Consider the following 21,141-nt stretch of genomic DNA (forward strand, 5'->3'; position numbering starts at 1 on the left):
CTGACCCTACCTTTCCTTACAGCTGGGATTCTTCAGGCGTCAGTATAAGGAGCTGCTGGAAGGTCCTGGAGAAGAGCGCGCGGTGATGTCAGAGGCGCAGGGGGCGGAGCCTGCAGAGGCGCAGGGGGCGGAGCCTGCAGGGGCGGAGCTCCGGCGTGCGGATGATACGGAGATGGTGCCGATACAAAACCTTTATTAACTGTTAATAATCTGAATGCAAAAATAAAGTGGAATGTCCTCGGGGGCGGGGCGTTATATGTGCTGTCTGATTGGTCAATATAAAGCAGAGGGAATGCTGGGAAGAAAAGTGCCAATAAAAGTATGGGAGCACAGCTATGGCCATCCGCACCCCATATATACGCGTCCCCCCACCGCGGGGCGCGTCCCACACAGCAGCCGCTCCAGGCGGGGCCCCAGACCTCAGCAGCACCTCTTGACATGGGGCTTCTTCTTGGTCTTGGTGATGGTCACTACCTCGGTGGGCCGCAGCCGAGCCTGGCTCTCCTTCTTCATCCTCAAGACCAGACGCGTCACTGACAAGAACATCTGTAGGAAACAAGACCGAAAATGAGAGGGGCCCCACCTAAGGCGGAGTCTAGGGGCCCCTTGAGTATCAGGGCCACACCCAAAGGGGAGGCCAGCCTACAGCTGGTACATGGGGCCCCCTGTAGGCTGAGGGCAGACACAGTAGCCGAGACTACAGACCAGTCCCATTAGATATTACATCAGGACACTGCCGGAGATTCTGGTCACACAACAGACATCGGCCGAAATAAATCATTTATAATATTAGTGAAAATAAAATCAGGAAACCGGGAAAAGCCGGGCCAGAGAAGAGGACCCGGCGGGGCAGAGAAGAGGAACCAGCCGGGCAGAGAAGAGGAGCCGCCGGGGCAGAGAAGAGGAGCCGCCGGGGCAGAGAAGAGGAGCCAGCGGGGCAGAGAAGAGGAGTCAGCGGGGCAGAGAAGAGGAGTCAGCGGGGCAGAGAAGAGGAGTCAGCGGGGCAGAGAAGAGGAGTCAGCGGGGCAGAGAAGAGGAGTCAGCGGGGCAGAGAAGAGGAGCCAGCGGGGCAGAGAAGAGGAGCCGCCGGGGCAGAGAAGAGGAGCCAGCGGGGCAGAGAAGAGAAGCCAGCGGGGCAGAGAAGAGGAGCCGCCGGGGCAGAGAAGATGAGCCGCCGGGGCCACAGAAGAGGAGCCGGCGGGCCACAGAAGAGGAGCCGGCGGGCCACAGAAGAGGAGCCGGCGGGCCACAGAAGAGGAGCCGGCGGGCCACAGAAGAGGAGCCGGCGGGCCACAGAAGAGGAGCCGGCGGGCCACAGAAGAGGAGCCGGCGGGCCACAGAAGAGGAGCCGGCGGGCCACAGAAGAGGAGCCGGCGGGGCAGAGCAGAGGAGCCGGCGGGGCAGAGCAGAGGAGCCGGCGGGGCAGAGCAGAGGAGCCGGGGCCACAGAAGAGGAGCCAGCGGGCCAGAGAAGAGGAGCCAGCGGGCCACAGAAGAGGAGCCAGCGGGGCCACAGAAGAGGAGCCAGCGGGGCCACAGAAGAGGAGCCAGCGGGGCCACAGAAGAGGAGCCAGCGGGGCCACAGAAGAGGAGCCAGCGGGGCCACAGAAGAGGAGCCAGCGGGGCCACAGAAGAGGAGCCAGCGGGGCCACAGAAGAGGAGCCAGCGGGGCCACAGAAGAGGAGCCGGGGCCACAGAAGAGGAGCCGGGCCAGAGAAGAGGAGCCGGGCCAGAGAAGAGGAGGAGCCGGGGGCAGAGTAGAGGAGGAGCCGGGGCAAAGCAGAGGAGCCAGAGCAGAGAGGTACAGAGCACCGCGGACAGTGCTGATGTGAGCATCACTCCACCCGATGCCTGGTCTCTCCCGGAAGAGGTGAGCGTCACTCCTCACCTGCAGGACCCCGATAAAGAGCAATATCACAGAGTCCGGCCACGTTCGATACTTCACAATTACATCTCCCTCTCCTCCCCCGATTCACCTTCTCCCCGCATCATATGGAGTTATAGGGAAGACAGCCAATGACTCATCTGCACGGTCCGCAGCTCTAGACCTCGGCCTGCACTCAGCTCTGCTCCGCTTCCTCTGCTCTGCTCTGCTTCCTCTGCTCTGCTCCGCTTCCTCTGCTCTGCTCCGCTTCCTCTGCTCTGCTCCGCTTCCTCTGCTCTGCTCCGCTTCCTCTGCTCTGCTCTGCTCCGGTTTTCCCGGTTCCCAAATTTTATTTTAAAATTTTAAATTATTTATTTCGGCCGATGTCTATTGTGTGACCAGAATCTCAGGAAGTGAGAAGATATTATGTTATTAAAGTGGTGAATGACATCTGATATAATGTCGGGAGGTTATATCAGTACTGGAGCGTTATAAGAGGCTGATATCAGTCACATATGATTATGTCAGTGCTGGAGCGTTATACAGTAGTGTTCAAAATAATAGCAAGTGTGTTCAAAAACATGAAGAGAAATGTAGATAATTTACTTTACTGTAAGTAACAAAAAATGACCATTGTTCTGTTCTACAATATAGCAGTGTCTGCATTTGTCTCACAATATGTCTCTTTTTTTGAGGATTAAGCATTCGTGTGAATCACTACCCTAATATTTAGTTGTATTACCACAGTTTTTTAGAACTGCGTCACATCTATGTTGCATAGAGTCAACCATCTTCTGGCCCCTGTCACTGTTATTCAGCCCAGGAGGCTTTCACTACATCCCACAGTTTTTTGGCATTTGTTGTCTTTGCCTCAGAAACTGCATTTTTGATATCACCCCACAAGTGTCCTATCGGATTAAGGTCCGGGGATTGGGCTGACCGCTCTAGAACCTCAATTTTGTTGGACTGGACCCAAGATTTTGCTGGTTTACTGGTGTGTTTAGGGTCGTTGTCTTGTGTAAACCCCCATTTCAAGGGCATATCCTCTTCAGCGTAAGGCAACATGACCTCTTCAAGTATTTTAATATATGCAAACCGGTCCATGATCCCTGGTATGCGGTAAATAGGTCCGACACCATAGTAAGAGAAACATGCCCATATCATGATGCTTCCACCATGCTTCACTGTCTGCAGGGTGTACTGTGGCTGAATGCAGAGTTTGGGGGTCGTCTGATGAACTGTCCGCTGCCCTTGATCCCAAAAAGAACAATTTTACTTTCATCAGTCCACAAAATGTTTCTCCATTTCTCTTTAGGCCAGTTGATGTGTTCTTTGGCAAATTGTATCCGCTTCAGTACATGTCTTTCTATTAACAGTGGGACTTTGCAGGGACTTCTTGATAAGAGATTAGCTTCACACAGGGGTCTTCTAACTGTCACAGTCCTCACAGGTAACTGGAGACTGTCTGTGATCATCCTGGAGCTGATCATCGGCTGAGCCTTTGCCATTCTGTCTTTTCTTCTATCGTTTCGGATGGTAATCTCCCGTTTTCTTCCCCGTCTCTCTGGTTTTGCTTTCCATTGTAAAGCGCTGGAGATCATTTTAGCTGAACAGCCGATCATTGTCTGCACTTCTTTATAAGTTTTACCCTCACTAATCAACTTTTTAATTAAAGTCCGCTGTTCTTCTGAACAATGTCTGGAACGCCTCATATTTCTCAGGATTTCAAGGAGAAATGCATGTCCAACATGTGCTGGCTTCACCCTTATATAAGGACCACCTGATTCACACCTGTTTCTTCACAGAATGATTGAACCCCACACTGCCATTATATTGAACATCCCCTAGTATTTGAACACTACTGTACATTACATATCGGGGGAGTCACCTCCTCTACGTTGCGGTTTTCCTTCGCACTCGTCTCGTACATTCGGACCCCCATCTGGTCACTGAACCTCTTGGCGTCAGCAGTCTCCACACGTTTTCGGGACGGGTCGTCATCCTTATTACCCACTGTAATAGCAAATTGTACAGAGCGGCAGGTCAGTGCCGGCTCCCGGGGTCAGTACACACAGGCGGAATATTCTGCAGGACTGATGGTGCTCTGCGACCAGATGCCACCAAAACAAGCAGACCAATAAACCAGTCTGTGCAGTACAGAGAGGCAGTGTAATGTACAGGAGATGAAACCAGTCTGTGCAGCACAGAGAGGCAGTGTATAGTACAGGAGATGAAAGCAGTCTGTGCAGCACAGACAGGCAGCACATAGTACAGGAGATGAAAGCAGTCTGTGCAGCACAGAGAGGCAGTGTATAGTACAGGAGATGAAAGCAGTCTGTGCAGCACAGAGAGGCAGTGTAATGTACAGGAGATGAAACCAGCCTGTGCAGCACAGAGAGGCAGTGTATAGTACAGGAGATGAAAGCAGTCTGTGCAGCACAGAGAGGCAGTGTATAGTACAGGAGATGAAAGCAGTCTGTGCAGCACAGAGAGGCAGCGTATAGTACAGGAGATGAAAGCAGTCTGTGCAGCACAGAGAGGCAGTGTATAGTACAGGAGATGAAACCAGCCTGTGCAGCACAGAGAGGCAGTGTATAGTACAGGAGATGAAACCAGTCTGTACAGCACAGAGAGGCAGTGTATAGTACAGGAGATGAAACCAGTCTGTGCTGCACAGAGAGGCAGAGTAATGTACAGGAGATGAAACCAGTCTGTGCAGCACAGAGAGGCAGTGTATAGTACAGGAGATGAAAGCAGCCTGTGCAGCACAGAGAGGCAGTGTATAGTACAGGAGATGAAACCAGTCTGTGCAGCACAGAGAGGCAGAGTATAGTACAGGAGATGAAACCAGTCTGTACAGCACAGAGAGGCAGTGTATAGTACAGGAGATGAAACCAGTCTGTGCAGCACAGAGAGGCAGTGTATAGTACAGGAGATGAAACCAGTCTGTGCAGCACAGAGAGGCAGTGTATAGTACAGGAGATGAAACCAGTCTGTGCAGCACAGAGAGGCAGTGTATAGTACAGGAGATGAAACCAGCCTGTGCAGCACAGAGAGGCAGAGTATAGTACAGGAGATGAAACCAGTCTGTGCAGCACAGAGAGGCAGAGTATTGTACAGGAGATGAAACCAGTCTGTGCAGCACAGAGAGGCAGTGTATAGTACAGGAGATGAAACCAGTCTGTGCAGCACAGAGAGGCAGTGTATAGTACAGGAGATGAAACTAGTCTGTGCAGCACAGAGAGGCAGTGTATAGTACAGGAGATGGAACAAGCCTGTGCAGCACAGAGAGGCAGTGTATAGTACAGGAGATGAAACCAGTCTGTGCAGCACAGAGAGGCAGTGTATAGTACAGGAGATGAAACCAGCCTGTGCAGCACAGAGAGGCAGTGTATAGTACAGGAGATGAAACCAGTCTGTGCAGCACAGAGAGGCAGTGTATAGTACAGGAGATGAAACCAGTCTGTGCAGCACAGAGAGGCAGTGTATAGTACAGGAGATGAAACCAGTCTGTGCAGCACAGAGAGGCAGTGTATAGTACAGGAGATGAAACCAGCCTGTGCAGCACAGAGAGGCAGTGTATAGTACAGGAGATGAAACCAGCCTGTGCAGCACAGAGAGGCAGAGTATAGTACAGGAGATGAAACCAGTCTGTGCAGCACAGAGAGGCAGAGTATTGTACAGGAGATGAAACCAGTCTGTGCAGCACAGAGAGGCAGTGTATAGTACAGGAGATGAAACCAGTCTGTGCAGCACAGAGAGGCAGTGTATAGTACAGGAGATGAAACCAGTCTGTGCAGCACAGAGAGGCAGTGTATAGTACAGGAGATGGAACAAGCCTGTGCAGCACAGAGAGGCAGTGTATAGTACAGGAGATGAAAGCAGTCTGTGCAGCACAGAGAGGCAGTGTATAGTACAGGAGATGAAAGCAGTCTGTGCAGCACAGAGAGGCAGTGTATAGTACAGGAGATGAAACCAGTCTGTGCAGCACAGAGAGGCAGTGTATAGTACAGGAGATGGAACCAGTCTGTGCAGCACAGAGAGGCAGTGTATAGTACAGGAGATGAAACCAGTCTGTGCAGCACAGAGAAAAAGTGTATAGTACAGGAGATGAAACCAGTCTGTGCAGCACAGAGAGGCAGTGTATAGTACAGGAGATGAAAGCAGTCTGTGCAGCAAAGAGAGGCAGTGTATAGTACAGGAGATGGAACCAGTCTGTGCAGCACAGAGAGGCAGTGTATAGTACAGGAGATGAAACCAGTCTGTGCAGCACAGAGAAAAAGTGTATAGTACAGGAGATGAAACCAGTCTGTGCAGCACAGAGAGGCAGTGTATAGTACAGGAGATGAAACCAGTCTGTGCAGCACAGAGAGGCAGTGTATAGTACAGTAGATGAAACCAGTCTGTGCAGCACAGAGAGGCAGTGTATAGTACAGGAGATGAAACCAGTCTGTGCAGCACAGAGAGGCAGTGTATAGTACAGGAGATGAAACCAGTCTGTGCAGCACAGAGAGGCAGTGTATAGTACAGGAGATGAAACCAGTCTGTGCAGCACAGAGAGGCAGTGTATAGTACAGGAGATGAAACCAGTCTGTGCAGCACAGAGAGGCAGTGTATAGTACAGGAGATGAAACCAGTCTGTGCAGCACAGAGAGGCAGTGTATAGTACAGGAGATGGAACAAGCCTGTGCAGCACAGAGAGGCAGTGTATAGTACAGGAGATGAAACCAGTCTGTGCAGCACAGAGAGGCAGTGTATAGTACAGGAGATGAAAGCAGTCTGTGCAGCACAGAGAGGCAGTGTATAGTACAGGAGATGAAACCAGTCTGTGCAGCACAGAGAGGCAGTGTATAGTACAGGAGATGAAACCAGTCTGTGCAGCACAGAGAGGCAGTGTATAGTACAGGAGATGAAACCAGCCTGTGCAGCACAGAGAGGCAGTGTATAGTACAGGAGATGAAACCAGTCTGTACAGCACAGAGAGGCAGTGTATAGTACAGGAGATGAAACCAGTCTGTGCTGCACAGAGAGGCAGAGTAATGTACAGGAGATGAAACCAGTCTGTGCAGCACAGAGAGGCAGTGTACAGTACAGTAGATGAAAGCAGTCTGTGCAGCACAGAGAGGCAGTGTATAGTACAGGAGATGAAACCAGCCTGTGCAGCACAGAGAGGCAGTGTATAGTACAGGAGATGAAACCAGCCTGTGCAGCACAGAGAGGCAGAGTATAGTACAGGAGATGAAACCAGTCTGTGCAGCACAGAGAGGCAGTGTATAGTACAGGAGATGAAACCAGTCTGTGCAGCACAGAGAGGCAGTGTATAGTACAGGAGATGAAACCAGTCTGTGCAGCACAGAGAGGCAGTGTATAGTACAGGAGATGAAACCAGTCTGTGCAGCACAGAGAGGCAGTGTATAGTACAGGAGATGAAACCAGTCTGTGCAGCACAGAGAGGCAGTGTATAGTACAGGAGATGGAACAAGCCTGTGCAGCACAGAGAGGCAGTGTATAGTACAGGAGATGAAACCAGTCTGTGCAGCACAGAGAGGCAGTGTATAGTACAGGAGATGGAACCAGTCTGTGCAGCACAGAGAGGCAGTGTATAGTACAGGAGATGAAACCAGTCTGTGCAGCACAGAGAGGCAGTGTATAGTACAGGAGATGAAACCAGTCTGTGCAGCACAGAGAGGCAGTGTATAGTACAGGAGATGAAACCAGTCTGTGCAGCACAGAGAGGCAGTGTATAGTACAGGAGATGAAAGCAGCCTGTGCAGCACAGAGAGGCAGTGTATAGTACAGGAGATGAAACCAGTCTGTGCAGCACAGAGAGGCAGTGTATAGTACAGGAGATGAAACCAGTCTGTGCAGCACAGAGAGGCAGTGTATAGTACAGGAGATGAAAGCAGTCTGTGCAGCACAGAGAGGCAGTGTATAGTACAGGAGATGAAACCAGTCTGTGCAGCACAGAGAGGCAGTGTATAGTACAGGAGATGAAACCAGTCTGTGCAGCACAGAGAGACAGTGTATAGTACAGGAGATGAAACCAGCCTGTGCAGCACAGAGAGGCAGTGTATAGTACAGGAGATGAAACCAGTCTGTACAGCACAGAGAGGCAGTGTATAGTACAGGAGATGAAACCAGTCTGTGCTGCACAGAGAGGCAGAGTAATGTACAGGAGATGAAACCAGTCTGTGCAGCACAGAGAGGCAGTGTACAGTACAGTAGATGAAAGCAGTCTGTGCAGCACAGAGAGGCAGTGTATAGTACAGGAGATGAAACCAGCCTGTGCAGCACAGAGAGGCAGTGTATAGTACAGGAGATGAAACCAGCCTGTGCAGCACAGAGAGGCAGAGTATAGTACAGGAGATGAAACCAGTCTGTGCAGCACAGAGAGGCAGTGTATAGTACAGGAGATGAAACCAGTCTGTGCAGCACAGAGAGGCAGAGTATAGTACAGGAGATGAAACCAGTCTGTGCAGCACAGAGAGGCAGTGTATAGTACAGGAGATGAAACCAGTCTGTGCAGCACAGAGAGGCAGTGTATAGTACAGGAGATGAAACCAGTCTGTGCAGCACAGAGAGGCAGTGTATAGTACAGGAGATGGAACAAGCCTGTGCAGCACAGAGAGGCAGTGTATAGTACAGGAGATGAAACCAGTCTGTGCAGCACAGAGAGGCAGTGTATAGTACAGGAGATGGAACCAGTCTGTGCAGCACAGAGAGGCAGTGTATAGTACAGGAGATGAAACCAGTCTGTGCAGCACAGAGAGGCAGTGTATAGTACAGGAGATGAAACCAGTCTGTGCAGCACAGAGAGGCAGTGTATAGTACAGGAGATGAAACCAGTCTGTGCAGCACAGAGAGGCAGTGTATAGTACAGGAGATGAAAGCAGCCTGTGCAGCACAGAGAGGCAGTGTATAGTACAGGAGATGAAACCAGTCTGTGCAGCACAGAGAGGCAGTGTATAGTACAGGAGATGAAACCAGTCTGTGCAGCACAGAGTGGCAGTGTATAGTACAGGAGATGAAACCAGTCTGTGCTGCACAGAGAGGCAGAGTAATGTACAGGAGATGAAACCAGTCTGTGCAGCACAGAGAGGCAGTGTACAGTACAGTAGATGAAAGCAGTCTGTGCAGCACAGAGAGGCAGTGTATAGTACAGGAGATGAAACCAGCCTGTGCAGCACAGAGAGGCAGTGTATAGTACAGGAGATGAAACCAGCCTGTGCAGCACAGAGAGGCAGAGTATAGTACAGGAGATGAAACCAGTCTGTGCAGCACAGAGAGGCAGTGTATAGTACAGGAGATGAAACCAGTCTGTGCAGCACAGAGAGGCAGAGTATAGTACAGGAGATGAAACCAGTCTGTGCAGCACAGAGAGGCAGTGTATAGTACAGGAGATGAAACCAGTCTGTGCAGCACAGAGAGGCAGTGTATAGTACAGGAGATGAAACCAGTCTGTGCAGCACAGAGAGGCAGTGTATAGTACAGGAGATGGAACAAGCCTGTGCAGCACAGAGAGGCAGTGTATAGTACAGGAGATGAAACCAGTCTGTGCAGCACAGAGAGGCAGTGTATAGTACAGGAGATGGAACCAGTCTGTGCAGCACAGAGAGGCAGTGTATAGTACAGGAGATGAAACCAGTCTGTGCAGCACAGAGAGGCAGTGTATAGTACAGGAGATGAAACCAGTCTGTGCAGCACAGAGAGGCAGTGTATAGTACAGGAGATGAAACCAGTCTGTGCAGCACAGAGAGGCAGTGTATAGTACAGGAGATGAAAGCAGCCTGTGCAGCACAGAGAGGCAGTGTATAGTACAGGAGATGAAACCAGTCTGTGCAGCACAGAGAGGCAGTGTATAGTACAGGAGATGAAACCAGTCTGTGCAGCACAGAGTGGCAGTGTATAGTACAGGAGATGAAACCAGTCTGTGCTGCACAGAGAGGCAGAGTAATGTACAGGAGATGAAACCAGTCTGTGCAGCACAGAGAGGCAGTGTATAGTACAGGAGATGAAACCAGTCTGTGCAGCACAGAGTGGCAGTGTATAGTACAGGAGATGAAACCAGTCTGCCTCTCTGTGCTGCACAGTCAGTATTGTACAATACCTGCACATAATGAGATCCAGAACAGCAGCGCCTCACACACCGCCTCTGCCTGCGCCTCGCACACCGCCTCTGCCTGCGCCTCGCACACCGCCTCTGCCTCCGCCTCGCACACCGCCTCTGCCTGCGCCTCGCACACCGCCTCCGCCTCACACACCGCCCGCGCCTCACACACCGCCCGCGCCTCGCACACCGCCTCCGCCTCGCACACCGCCTCCGCCTGCGCCTCTGCCTGCGCCTCGCACACCGCCTCCGCCTCGCACACCGCCTGCGCCTCGCACACCGCCTGCGCCTCGCACACCGCCTCGCACACCGCCTCCACCTGCGCCTCGCACACCGTCTCGCACACCGCCTCCGCCTCGCACACCGCCTCTGCCTGCGCCTCGCACACCGCCTCAGCCTGCGCCTCGCACACCGCCTCAGCCTGCGCCTCGCACACCGCCTCAGCCTGCGCCTCGCACACCGCCTCCGCTTCGCACACCGCCTCCGCCTCGCACACCGCCTCTGCCTGCGCCTCGCACACCGCCTCCACCTGCGCCTCGCACACCGCCTCCGCTTCGCACACCGCCTCGCACACCGCCTCCGCCTGCGCCTCGCACACCGCCTCCGCCTCGCACACCGCCTCCGCCTGCGCCTCGCACACCGCCTCTGCCTGCGCCTCGCACACCACCTCCGCCTCGCACACCGCCTCCGCCTCGCACTACGCTCCGCCCTGCGGAGCACTCACCGAGCACGGTGCACACGGAGTCACAGTTCTGCGTTATTTCGTGCAGCCACCGCTTCACGTTTACAAAGGATTCCGGGTTGGTGACGTCGTAAACCACAATGACCCCGTGCGTGTTCCGGTAATACCTGAGTAAAGGATTGAACAGATCAATGCAATGGTCTGCTGAGCGCGCTCCATCCCCACCGTGCCCACCCAGCCTCTGTGACCCCCCACACCCCTGTCTCTTCAGAAAGGAGAGGACTAGAACCCCGGCGCCACCTATTGCAAGTGGCTTCTTATCCTAAAAGACAAAGGTCAACGCTTAAAGGAGCCAAGTCACATGACAGGGTGTCATTTTTGGCTTTTACCCTATGTGCAGACACATGTTTCGTGGTGTTTGACCCTCATCAGTGCAAAGCAGGAGGTCTGATTTGGCTGGAGGAGAGGATATTTGCATATTTAATTTCCCAGAGGACCAAGGCACAGCCTAGAAGTCTCCTTACACCGGCTGGGTGCTCTCCATAAGGAGAGATGTTATTCGTTAGATTCTGTTAGAGGCCTCTGACCCACTTAAATCAGACCTCCTGCTGTGCACTGATGAGGTTCAAACATTCAGAAACATGTGTCTGCAAAAGAAGTGTTTTGATTGGCTTTTATCCTCAGTCATGTGACAAGGTTCATTAAAGGGTCAACATTGACTTTTAGATTTGCTACATCCAATAGGTGGCACCAGAGGTCCTGTCCTCTTCACCTTTGAAGAAGATATTTGCATATTTAATTTCCCAGAGAGCATTGCACGGCGTATAAGTCTCCTTACACAGGCTGGGCAGTCTCCACAAGGAGAGACTTTCCCACTCAGACTTCCATAGTTTTGCTTACGTCGACGTGATAGTTCGAAACCTCTCCTGACCGGCCGTGTCCCAGATCTGAAGTTTTACTCGTTCTCCATCCAGAACAAGAGTCCGAATCTTAAAATCAACTCCGATTGTTGTGATGTAGCTTCCTGCACGGGTCCAACGAAAGCAAAATGATGCACAGAATGCAATGAAGACACAAGGCAGTGGAAACAGTGAAAATCAGGGGGACCGAGGGAGGGCGCCGGGCGGAGGCCGAGGGGGGGCCGGGAGAGGGAGCCGGGCGGAGGCCGGGAGAGGGGGAGCCGGGCGGAGGCCGGGGGAGGGCCGGGAGAGGGGGAGCCGGGCGGAGGCCGGGGGAGGGCCGGGAGAGGGGGAGCCGGGCCGGGGGAGGGGGAGCCGGGCGGAGGCCGGGGGAGGGCCGGGAGAGGGGGAGCCGGGCGGAGGCCGGGGGAGGGCCGGGAGAGGGGGAGCCGGGCGGAGGCCGGGGGAGGGCCGGGAGAGGGGGAGCCGGGCGGAGGCCGGGGGAGGGCCGGGAGAGGGGGAGCCGGGCGGAGGCCGGGGGAGGGCCGGGAGAGGGGGAGCCGGGCGGAGGCCGGGGGAGGGCCGGGAGAGGGGGAGCCGGGCGGAGGCCGGGGGAGGGCCGGGAGAGGGGGAGCCGGGCGGAGGACGGGGGAGGGCCGGGAGAGGGGGAGCCGGGCGGAGGACGGGGGAGGGCCGGGAGAGGGGGAGCCGGGCGGAGGCCGGGGGAGGGCCGGGAGAGGGGGAGCCGGGCGGAGGCCGGGGGAGGGCCGGGAGAGGGGGAGCCGGGCGGAGGCCGGGGGAGGGCCGGGAGAGGGGGAGCCGGGCGGAGGGCCGGGGGAGGGCCGGGAGAGGGGGAGCCGGGCGGAGGGCCGGGAGAGGGGGAGCCGGGCGGAGGCCGGGGGAGGGCCGGGAGAGGGGGAGCCGGGCGGAGGGCCGGGGGAGGGCCGGGAGAGGGGGAGCCGGGCGGAGGGCCGGGAGAGGGGGAGCCGGGCGGAGGGCCGGGGGAGGGCCGGGAGAGGGGGAGCCGGGCGGAGGGCCGGGGGAGGGCCGGGAGAGGGGGAGCCGGGCGGAGGGCCGGGGGAGGGCCGGGAGAGGGGGAGCCGGGCGGAGGCCGGGGGAGGGCCGGGAGAGGGGGAGCCGGGCGGAGGCCGGGGGAGGGCCGGGAGAGGGGGAGCCGGGCGGAGGCCGGGAGAGGGCGCCCATTGGGGGCAGATGAAAAGGTTTCAAGTGGAAGCCGAGGGAAGGCGCCAAATGAGGGCAGAGAGAAGGCCTGAGGAGAGCGCCAAGCAGGGACAGAGAGAAGGCCTGAGGAGGGCGCCAAGCAGGGGCAGAGGGTAGGCCGGAGGAGGGCGCCAAGCAGGGGCAGAGGGTAGGCCGGAGGAGGGCGCCAAGCAGGGGCAGAGGGTAGGCCGGAGGAGGGCGCCAAGCAGGGGCAGAGGGTAGGCCGGAGGAGGGCGCCAAGCAGGGGCAGAGGGTAGGCCGGAGGAGGGCGCCAAGCAGGGGCAGAGGGTAGGCCGGAGGAGGGCGCCAAGCAGGGGCAGAGGGTAGGCCGGAGGAGGGCGCCAAGCAGGGGCAGAGGGTAGGCCGGAGGAGGGCGCCAAGCAGGGGCAGGCCGGAGGAGGGCGCCAAGCAGGGGCAGAGGGCAAGCCGGAGGAGGGCGCCAAGCAGGGGCAGAGGGTAGGCCGGAGGAGGGCTCCAAGCAGGGGCAGAGGGCAGGCCGGAGGAGGGCGCCAAGCAGGGGCAGAGGGCAGGCCGGAGGAGGGCGCCAAGCAGGGGCAGAGGGCAGGCCGGAGGAGGGCGCCAAGCAGGGGTAGAGGGCAGGCCGGAGGAGGGCGCCACACGGGGCAGAGGGTAGGCCGGAGGAGGGCGCCAAGCGGGGACAGATAGAAGGCCGGAGGAGAGCGCCAAGCAGGCACAAGGGAAGGCCGGAGGAAGGGGCCACGCGGGAGCAGGGGGAAGGCCGGAGGAGGGCGCCAAGCAGGGGCAGAGCGCAGGCCGGAGGAGGGTGCCACACGGGGCAGAGGGCAGGCCGGAGGAGGGCGCCAAGCAGGGGCAGAGGGCAGGCCGGAGGAGGGCGCCAAGCAGGGGCAGAGGGCAGGCCGGAGGAGGGCGCCACACGGGGCAGAGGGCAGGCCGGAGGAGGGCGCCACACGGGGCAGAGGGCAGGCCGGAGGAGGGCGCCACACGGGGCAGAGGGCAGGCCGGAGGAGGGCGCCACACGGGGCAGAGGGCAGGCCGGAGGAGGGCGCCACACGGGGCAGAGGGTAGGCCGGAGGAGGGCGCCACACGGGGCAGAGGGTAGGCCGGAGGAGGGCGCCACACGGGGCAGAGGGTAGGCCGAAGGAGGGCGCCACACGGGGCAGAGGGTAGGCCGGAGGAGGGCGCCACACGGGGCAGAGGGTAGGCCGGAGGAGGGCGACACACGGGGCAGAGGGTAGGCCGGAGGAGGGCGCCAAGCGGGGACAGATAGAAGGCCAGAGGAGAGCGCCAAGCGGGCACAAGGGAAGGCTGGAGGAAGGGGCCACGCGGGAGCAGGGGGAAGGCCGGAGGAGGGCTTCAGGCGGTGGCAGAGGGAAGGCCAAAATAAAAGGATGGAGGACATAAAAAGTGAAGAAATAGAAAGGACAGAGTTTGCACTACAACCAAAAGGAAAAGCAAGGAGTAGATGGGAAGGAGGGAGAGTAATAATGGAGGACTGCAGAAACGATGGAAGCAGATCATGGGATGGAAGCGGGAAGGTGACACGGACACGGGGGGTGCAGAGAAGGGTCAGTGCTGGTGCCCCATGCCGGGAGGTTGTCGCACTCACCAGAGAATGAGTTGTCGGAAAATCTCAGGAGGAGGCTGCTCTTCCCCACACCTGCAGAAGACACAACCAAGCTTATTCCCGAGTCCCCAGTAAAACGAGAAGATGGAAAGTGGCCATGCTGGATGCAGGGAGGTCCCTCCATGGTACAGGTGACAGTACGCTCACTGCCAGGCACTTACCGGAGTCTCCGATCAGCAGAAGCTTGAATAAATGATCGTAGTCTTTAGCAGCCATGACGGTGTCCACCGGCGTCCAGAACTGTCCAGTCTACAGTTATCTTTGTGCCCTGGTGCCAATCACAATATGTCACCGCCTGTTTTCTGGATGCGTCTCACAGCCTTCAGCCCCTGGACCACCTCGGTGGCCAAAATGTCAATGTCCGAGTCCCTGTGAGACGTCTTCCTCGTTCCCTTTCTCTCAAATTCAGAAAAGCTTCACCGGCAAAACCAAACACATTCTCACATCGTCGCTCTCTCGTCAGGGGGGGGGTCTCTTTCATTCAGGCTGTCTGCAGACTTTTTCTCTCCATTTGACTGTCTCTTTGGCTCCTTTCTGGCTCTCGAACAAACAGTCTCTCCCACCCTCGCTTGGTCAGACGGTCTCTCCCGTTTTCATTCACTCTCGGTCAGGCGGTCTCTCCGGCTCGCTTTCTCTCCCGGTCAGGCGGTCTCTGCGGCTCGTTTTCTCTCCCGGTCAGGCGGTCTCTGCGGCTCGCTTTCTCTCCCGGTCAGGCGGTCTCTGCGGCTCGCTTTCTCTCCCGGTCAGGCGGTCTCTCCGGCTCGCTTTCTCTCCCGGTCAGGCGGTCTCTCCGGCTCGCTTTCTCTCCCGGTCAGGCGGTCTCTCCGGCTCGCTTTCTCTCCCGGTCAGGCGGTCTCTCCGGCTCGCTTTCTCTCCCGGTCAGGCGGTCTCTCCGGCTCGCTTTCTCTCCCGGTCAGGCGGTCTCTCCGGCTCGTTTTCTCTCCCGGTCAGGCGGTCTCTCCGGCTCGCTTTCTCTCCCGGTCAGGCGGTCTCTCCGGCTCGCTTTCTCTCCCGGTCAGGCGGTCTCTCCGGCTCGCTTTCTCTCCCGGTCAGGCGGTCTCTCCGGCTCGCTTTCTCTCCCGGTCAGGCGGTCTCTCCGGCTCACTTTCTCTCCCGGTCAGGCGGTCTCTCCGGCTCGCTTTCTCTCCCGGTCAGGCGGTCTCTCCGGCTCGCTTTCTCTCCCGGTCAGGCAGTCTCTCCGGCTCGCTCTCTCACGGTCAGGCGGTCTCTCCGGCTCGCTCTCTCCCGGTCAGGCGGTCTCTCCGGCTCGCTCTCTCCCGGTCAGGCGGTCTCTCCGGCTCGCTCTCTCCAGGTCAGGCGGTCTCGCCGGCTCGCTCTCTCCCGGTCAGGCGGTCTCGCCGGCTCGCTCTCTCCCGGTCAGGCGGTCTCGCCGGCTCGCTCTCTCCCGGTCAGGCGGTCTCGCCGGCTCGCTCTCTCCCGGTCAGGCGGTCTCTCCGGCTCGCTCTCTCCCGGTCAGGCGGTCTCTCCCGGTCAGGCGGTCTCGCCGGCTCGCTCTCTTGCCTCTGTTGCTGTTTTCGCTGATCTCAGGGGAAGGAAATCCCTGCTCTTCCTGTACACGGAGAGAAAACATGTCGATTCCCCCGATCTCTACGCGCAGTCTGACCACATAACGGGGACGCAGGGATAATTCTGGGGGCTCCTTAAAAGTTATAAAAACACCTCCGACCCAGCGCTCAGATCTACAATACTAACAGGATCTGATCACACAACAATAAGAGATCACACAAAAAACTCACAACTATTGAGAGCAGGAAAAGGAGAAGTAAAAATGACAACAATGTATCAGTATATGATCAGAGGGGATCTATATGTACACAGGGGTCAGTATATGATCAGAGGGGATCTGTATGTACACAGGGGTCAGTATATGATCAGAGGGGATCTATATGTACACAGGGGTCAGTATATGATCAGAGGGGATCTGTATGTACACAGGGGTCAGTATATAATCAGAGGGGATCTGTATGTACACAGGGGTCAGTATATGATCAGAGGGGATCTATATGTACACAGGGGTCAGTATATGATCAGAGGGGATCTATATGTACACAGGGGTCAGTATATTATCAGAGGGGTCTATATGTACACAGGGGTCAGTATATGATCAGAGGGGATCTATATGTACACAGGGGTCAGTATATGATCAGAGGGGATCTGTATGTACACAGGGGTCAGTATATGATCAGAGGGGATCTATATGTACACAGGGGTCAGTATATGATCAGAGGGGATCTGTATGTACACAGGGGTCAGTATATGATCAGAGGGGATCTATATGTACACAGGGGTCAGTATATGATCAGAGGGGATCTATATGTACACAGGGGTCAGTATATGATCAGAGGGGATCTATATGTACACAGGGGTCAGTATATGATCAGAGGGGATCTATATGTACACAGGGGTCAGTATATGATCAGAGGAGATCTGTATGTACACAGGGGTCAGTATATGATCAGAGGGGATCTATATGTACACAGGGGTCAGTATATGATCAGAGGGGATCTGTATGTACACAGGGGTCAGCATATGATCAGAGGGGATCTGTATGTACACAGGGGTCAGTATATAATCAGAGGGGATCTGTATGTACACAGGGGTCAGTATATGATCAGAGGGGATCTATATGTACACAGGGGTCAGTATATAATCAGAGGGGATCTATATGTACACAGGGGTCAGTATATGATCAGAGGGGATCTATATGTACACAGGGGTCAGTATATGATCAGAGGGGATCTATATGTACACAGGGGTCAGTATATAATCAGAGGGGATCTATGTGTACACAGGGGTCAGTATATAATCAGAGGGGATCTGTATGTACACAGGGGTCAGTATATGATCAGAGGGGATCTATATGTACACAGGGGTCAGTATATAATCAGAGGGGATCTATATGTACACAGGGGTCAGTATATGATCAGAGGGGATCTATATGTACACAGGGGTCAGTATATAATCAGAGGGGATCTATATGTACACAGGGGTCAGTATATGATCAGAGGGGATCTATATGTACACAGGGGTCAGTATATAATCAGAGGGGATCTGTATGTACACAGGGATCAGTATATGATCAGAGGGGATCTATATGTACACAGGGGTCAGTATATGATCAGAGGCTGATCTATATGTACACAGGGGTCAGTATATAATCAGAGGGGATCTATATGTACAGAGGTCAGTATATGATCAGAGGGGATCTATATGTACACAGGGGTCAGTATATGATCAGAGGGGATCTATATGTACACAGGGGTCAGTATATTATCAGAGGGGATCTATATGTACACAGGGGTCAGTATATTATCAGAGGGGTCTATATGTACACAGGGATCAGTATATGATCAGAGGGGATCTATATGTACACAGGGGTCAGTATATTATCAGAGGGGATCTATATGTACACAGGGGTCAGTATATTATCAGAGGGGTCTATATGTACACAGGGGTCAGTATATGATCAGAGGGGATCTATATGTACACAGGGGTCAGTATATGATCAGAGGGGGTCTATATGTACACAGGGGTCAGTATATTATCAGAGGGGTCTATATGTACACAGGGATCAGTATATGATCAGAGGGGTCTATATGTACACAGGGATCAGTATATAATCAGAGGGGATCTATATGTACACAGGGATCTGTATATAATCAGAGGGAAACTATATGTACACAGGGGTCAGTATATGATCAGAGGGGATCTATATGTACACAGGGGTCAGTATAGGATCAGAGGATCTGTATGTACACAGGGGTCAGTATATAATCAGAGGCTGATCTATATGTACACAGGGGTCAGTATATGATCAGAGGATCTGTATGTACAAAGGGGTCAGTATATAATCAGAGGGGATCTGTATGTACACAGGGGTCAGTATATAATCAGAGGGGATCTATATGTACACAGGGGTCAGTATATGATCAGAGGGGATCTATATGTACACAGGGGTCAGTATATGATCAGAGGATCTGTATGTACACAGGGGTCAGTATATGATCAGAGGGGATCTATATGTACACAGAGATCAGTATATGATCAGAGGGGATCTATATGTACACAGGGGTCAGTATATGATCAGAGGGGATCTATATGTACACAGGGGTCAGTATATGATCAGAGAATCTGTATGTACACAGGGGTCAGTATATGATCAGAGGGGATCTATATGTACACAGGGATCAGTATATGATCAGAGGGGATCTAAATGTACAAAGGGGTCAGTATATAATCAGAGGGGATCTATATGTACACAGGGGTCAGTATATGATCAGAGGGGATCTATATGTACACAGGGGTCAGTATATGATCAGAGAATCTGTATGTACACAGGGGTCAGTATATGATCAGAGGGGATCTATACGTACACAGGGGTCAGTATATGATCAGAGGGGATCTATATGTACACAGGGGTCAGTATATGATCAGAGGGGTTCTATATGTACACAGGGGTCAGTATATGATCAGAGGGGATCTATATGTGCACAGGGGTCAGTATATAATCAGAGGGGATCTATATGTACACAGGGGTCAGTATATGAACAGAGGGGATCTATATGTACACAGGGATCAGTATATGATCAGAGGGGATCTGTATGTACACAGGGGTCAGTATATAATCAGAGGGGATCTATATGTACACAGGGGTCAGTATATGATCAGAGGGGATCTATATGTACACAGGGGTCAGTATATAATCAGAGGGGATCTATATGTACACAGGGATCAGTATATGATCAGAGGGGATCTATATGTACACAGGGGTCAGTATATAATCAGAGGGGATCTATATGTACACAGGGATCAGTATATGATCAGATGGGATCTATATGTACACAGGGGTCAGTATATAATCAGAGGGGATCTATATGTACACAGGGGTCAGTATATAATAAGAGGGGATCTATATTTACACAGGGGTCAGTATATAATCAGAGGGGATCTATATGTACACAGGGGTCAGAATATGATCAGAGAGGATCTATATGTACACAGGGGTCAGTATATAATCAGAGGGGATCTATATGTACACAGGGGACGGTATATAATCGGAGTGGATCTATATGTACACGGGGGTCAGTACATGATCAGAGGGGATCTATATGTACACGGGGGTCAGTATATGATCAGAGGGAATCTGTATGTATACAGGGGTCAGTATATAATCAGAGGGGATCTATATGACACAGGGGTCAGTATATAATCAGAGGGGATCTATATGTACACAGGGGTCAGTGTATAATCAGAGGGATCTATATGTACACAGGGGTCAGTATATGATCAGAGGGGATCTATATGTACACAGGGGTCAGTATATAATCAGAGGGATCTATATGTACACAGAGGTCAGTATATAATCAGAGGGATCTATATGTACACAGAGGTCAGTATATGATCAGAGGGAATCTATATGTACACAGGGGTCAGTATATAATCAGAGGGGATCTGTATGTACACAGGGGTCAGTATATGATCAGAGGGGATCTATATGTACACAGAGGTCAGTATATAATCAGAGGGGTTCTGTATGTACACAGGGGTCAGTATATGATCAGAGGGGATCTATATGTACACAGAGGTCAGTATATAATCAGAGGGGATCTATATGTACACAGGGGTCAGTATATAATCAGAGGGGATCTGTATGTACACAGGGGTCAGTATATGATCAGAGGGGATCTATATATACACAGAGGTCAGTATATAATCAGAGGGGATCTATATGTACACAGGGGTCAGTATATAATCAGAGGGGATCTATATGACACAGGGGTCAGTATATAATCAGAGGGGATCTATATGTACACAGGGGTCAGTATATAATCAGAGGGATCTATATGTACACAGGGGTCAGTATATGATCAAAGGGGATCTATATGTACACAGGGGTCAGTATATAATCAGAGGGGATCTGTATGTACACAGGGGTCAGTATATAATCAGAGGCTGATCTATATGTGCACAGGGGTCAGTATATGATCAGAGGGGATCTATATGTACACAGGGGTCAGTATATAATCAGAGGGGATCTGTATGTACACAGGGGTCAGTATATAATCAGAGGGGATCTATATGTACACAGGGGTCAGTATATGATCAGAGGGGATCTAAATGTACACAGGGGTCAGTATATAATCAGAGGGGATCTGTATGTACACAGGGGTCAGTATATGATCAGAGGGGATCTATATGTACACAGGGGTCAGTATATAATCAGAGGCTGGTCTATATGTACACAGGGGTCAGTATATGATCAGAGGGGATCTATATGTACCCAAGGGTCGGTATATAATCAGAGGCTGAACTATATGTACACAGGGGTCAGAATATGATCAGAGGGGATCTATATGTACACAGGGGTCAGTATATGATCAGAGGGGATCTGTATGTACACAGGGGTCAGTATATAATCAGAGGGGATCTGTATGTACACAGGGGTCAGTATATGATCAGAGGGGATCTATATGTACACAGGGGTCAGTATATGATCAGAGGGGATCTATATGTACACAGGGGTCAGTATATTATCAGAGGGGTCTATATGTACACAGGGGTCAGTATATGATCAGAGGGGATCTATATGTACACAGGGGTCAGTATATGATCAGAGGGGATCTATATGTACACAGGGGTCAGTATATGATCAGAGGGGATCTATATGTACACAGGGGTCAGTATATGATCAGAGGGGATCTGTATGTACACAGGGGTCAGTATATGATCAGAGGGGATCTAT

The 21,141-nt window shown here is 53.5% G+C and overlaps 2 protein-coding genes across 3 annotated transcripts in view; one reads left to right on the top strand and one right to left on the bottom strand.

Annotated features, from left to right (window-relative positions):
• The window catches only part of LOC141162674 (integrin alpha-M-like), a 210,171-nt gene extending 208,669 nt beyond the window's left edge, over window positions 1-1,502 (top strand). For both annotated transcript variants that reach the window (XM_073649027.1, XM_073649026.1), the window contains one exon: window positions 23-1,502. In XM_073649027.1, the coding sequence (XP_073505128.1) occupies window positions 23-199 (177 nt within the window). In that variant the 3' untranslated portion in view covers window positions 200-1,502. The remainder of the gene's footprint in view (window positions 1-22) is intronic.
• Window positions 177-21,141, bottom strand: part of LOC141162675 (ras-related protein Rab-35-like) — a 57,309-nt gene continuing 36,344 nt past the window's right edge. The window contains exons 2-7 of the mRNA XM_073649029.1: window positions 14,540-15,948; window positions 14,361-14,411; window positions 11,553-11,676; window positions 10,695-10,819; window positions 3,752-3,876; window positions 177-546 (exon numbers count right to left, since the gene is read on the bottom strand). Of these exons, the coding sequence (XP_073505130.1) occupies window positions 421-546; window positions 3,752-3,876; window positions 10,695-10,819; window positions 11,553-11,676; window positions 14,361-14,411; window positions 14,540-14,594 (606 nt within the window). The 5' untranslated portion in view covers window positions 14,595-15,948 and the 3' untranslated portion in view covers window positions 177-420. The remainder of the gene's footprint in view (window positions 547-3,751; window positions 3,877-10,694; window positions 10,820-11,552; window positions 11,677-14,360; window positions 14,412-14,539; window positions 15,949-21,141) is intronic.

This window comes from Phyllobates terribilis, unplaced genomic scaffold (assembly GCF_046119375.1).
Source record: "Phyllobates terribilis strain yellow unplaced genomic scaffold, ASM4611937v1 Scaffold_9__5_contigs__length_417890890, whole genome shotgun sequence".
NCBI classification, from domain to species: Eukaryota; Metazoa; Chordata; class Amphibia; order Anura; family Dendrobatidae; genus Phyllobates; species Phyllobates terribilis.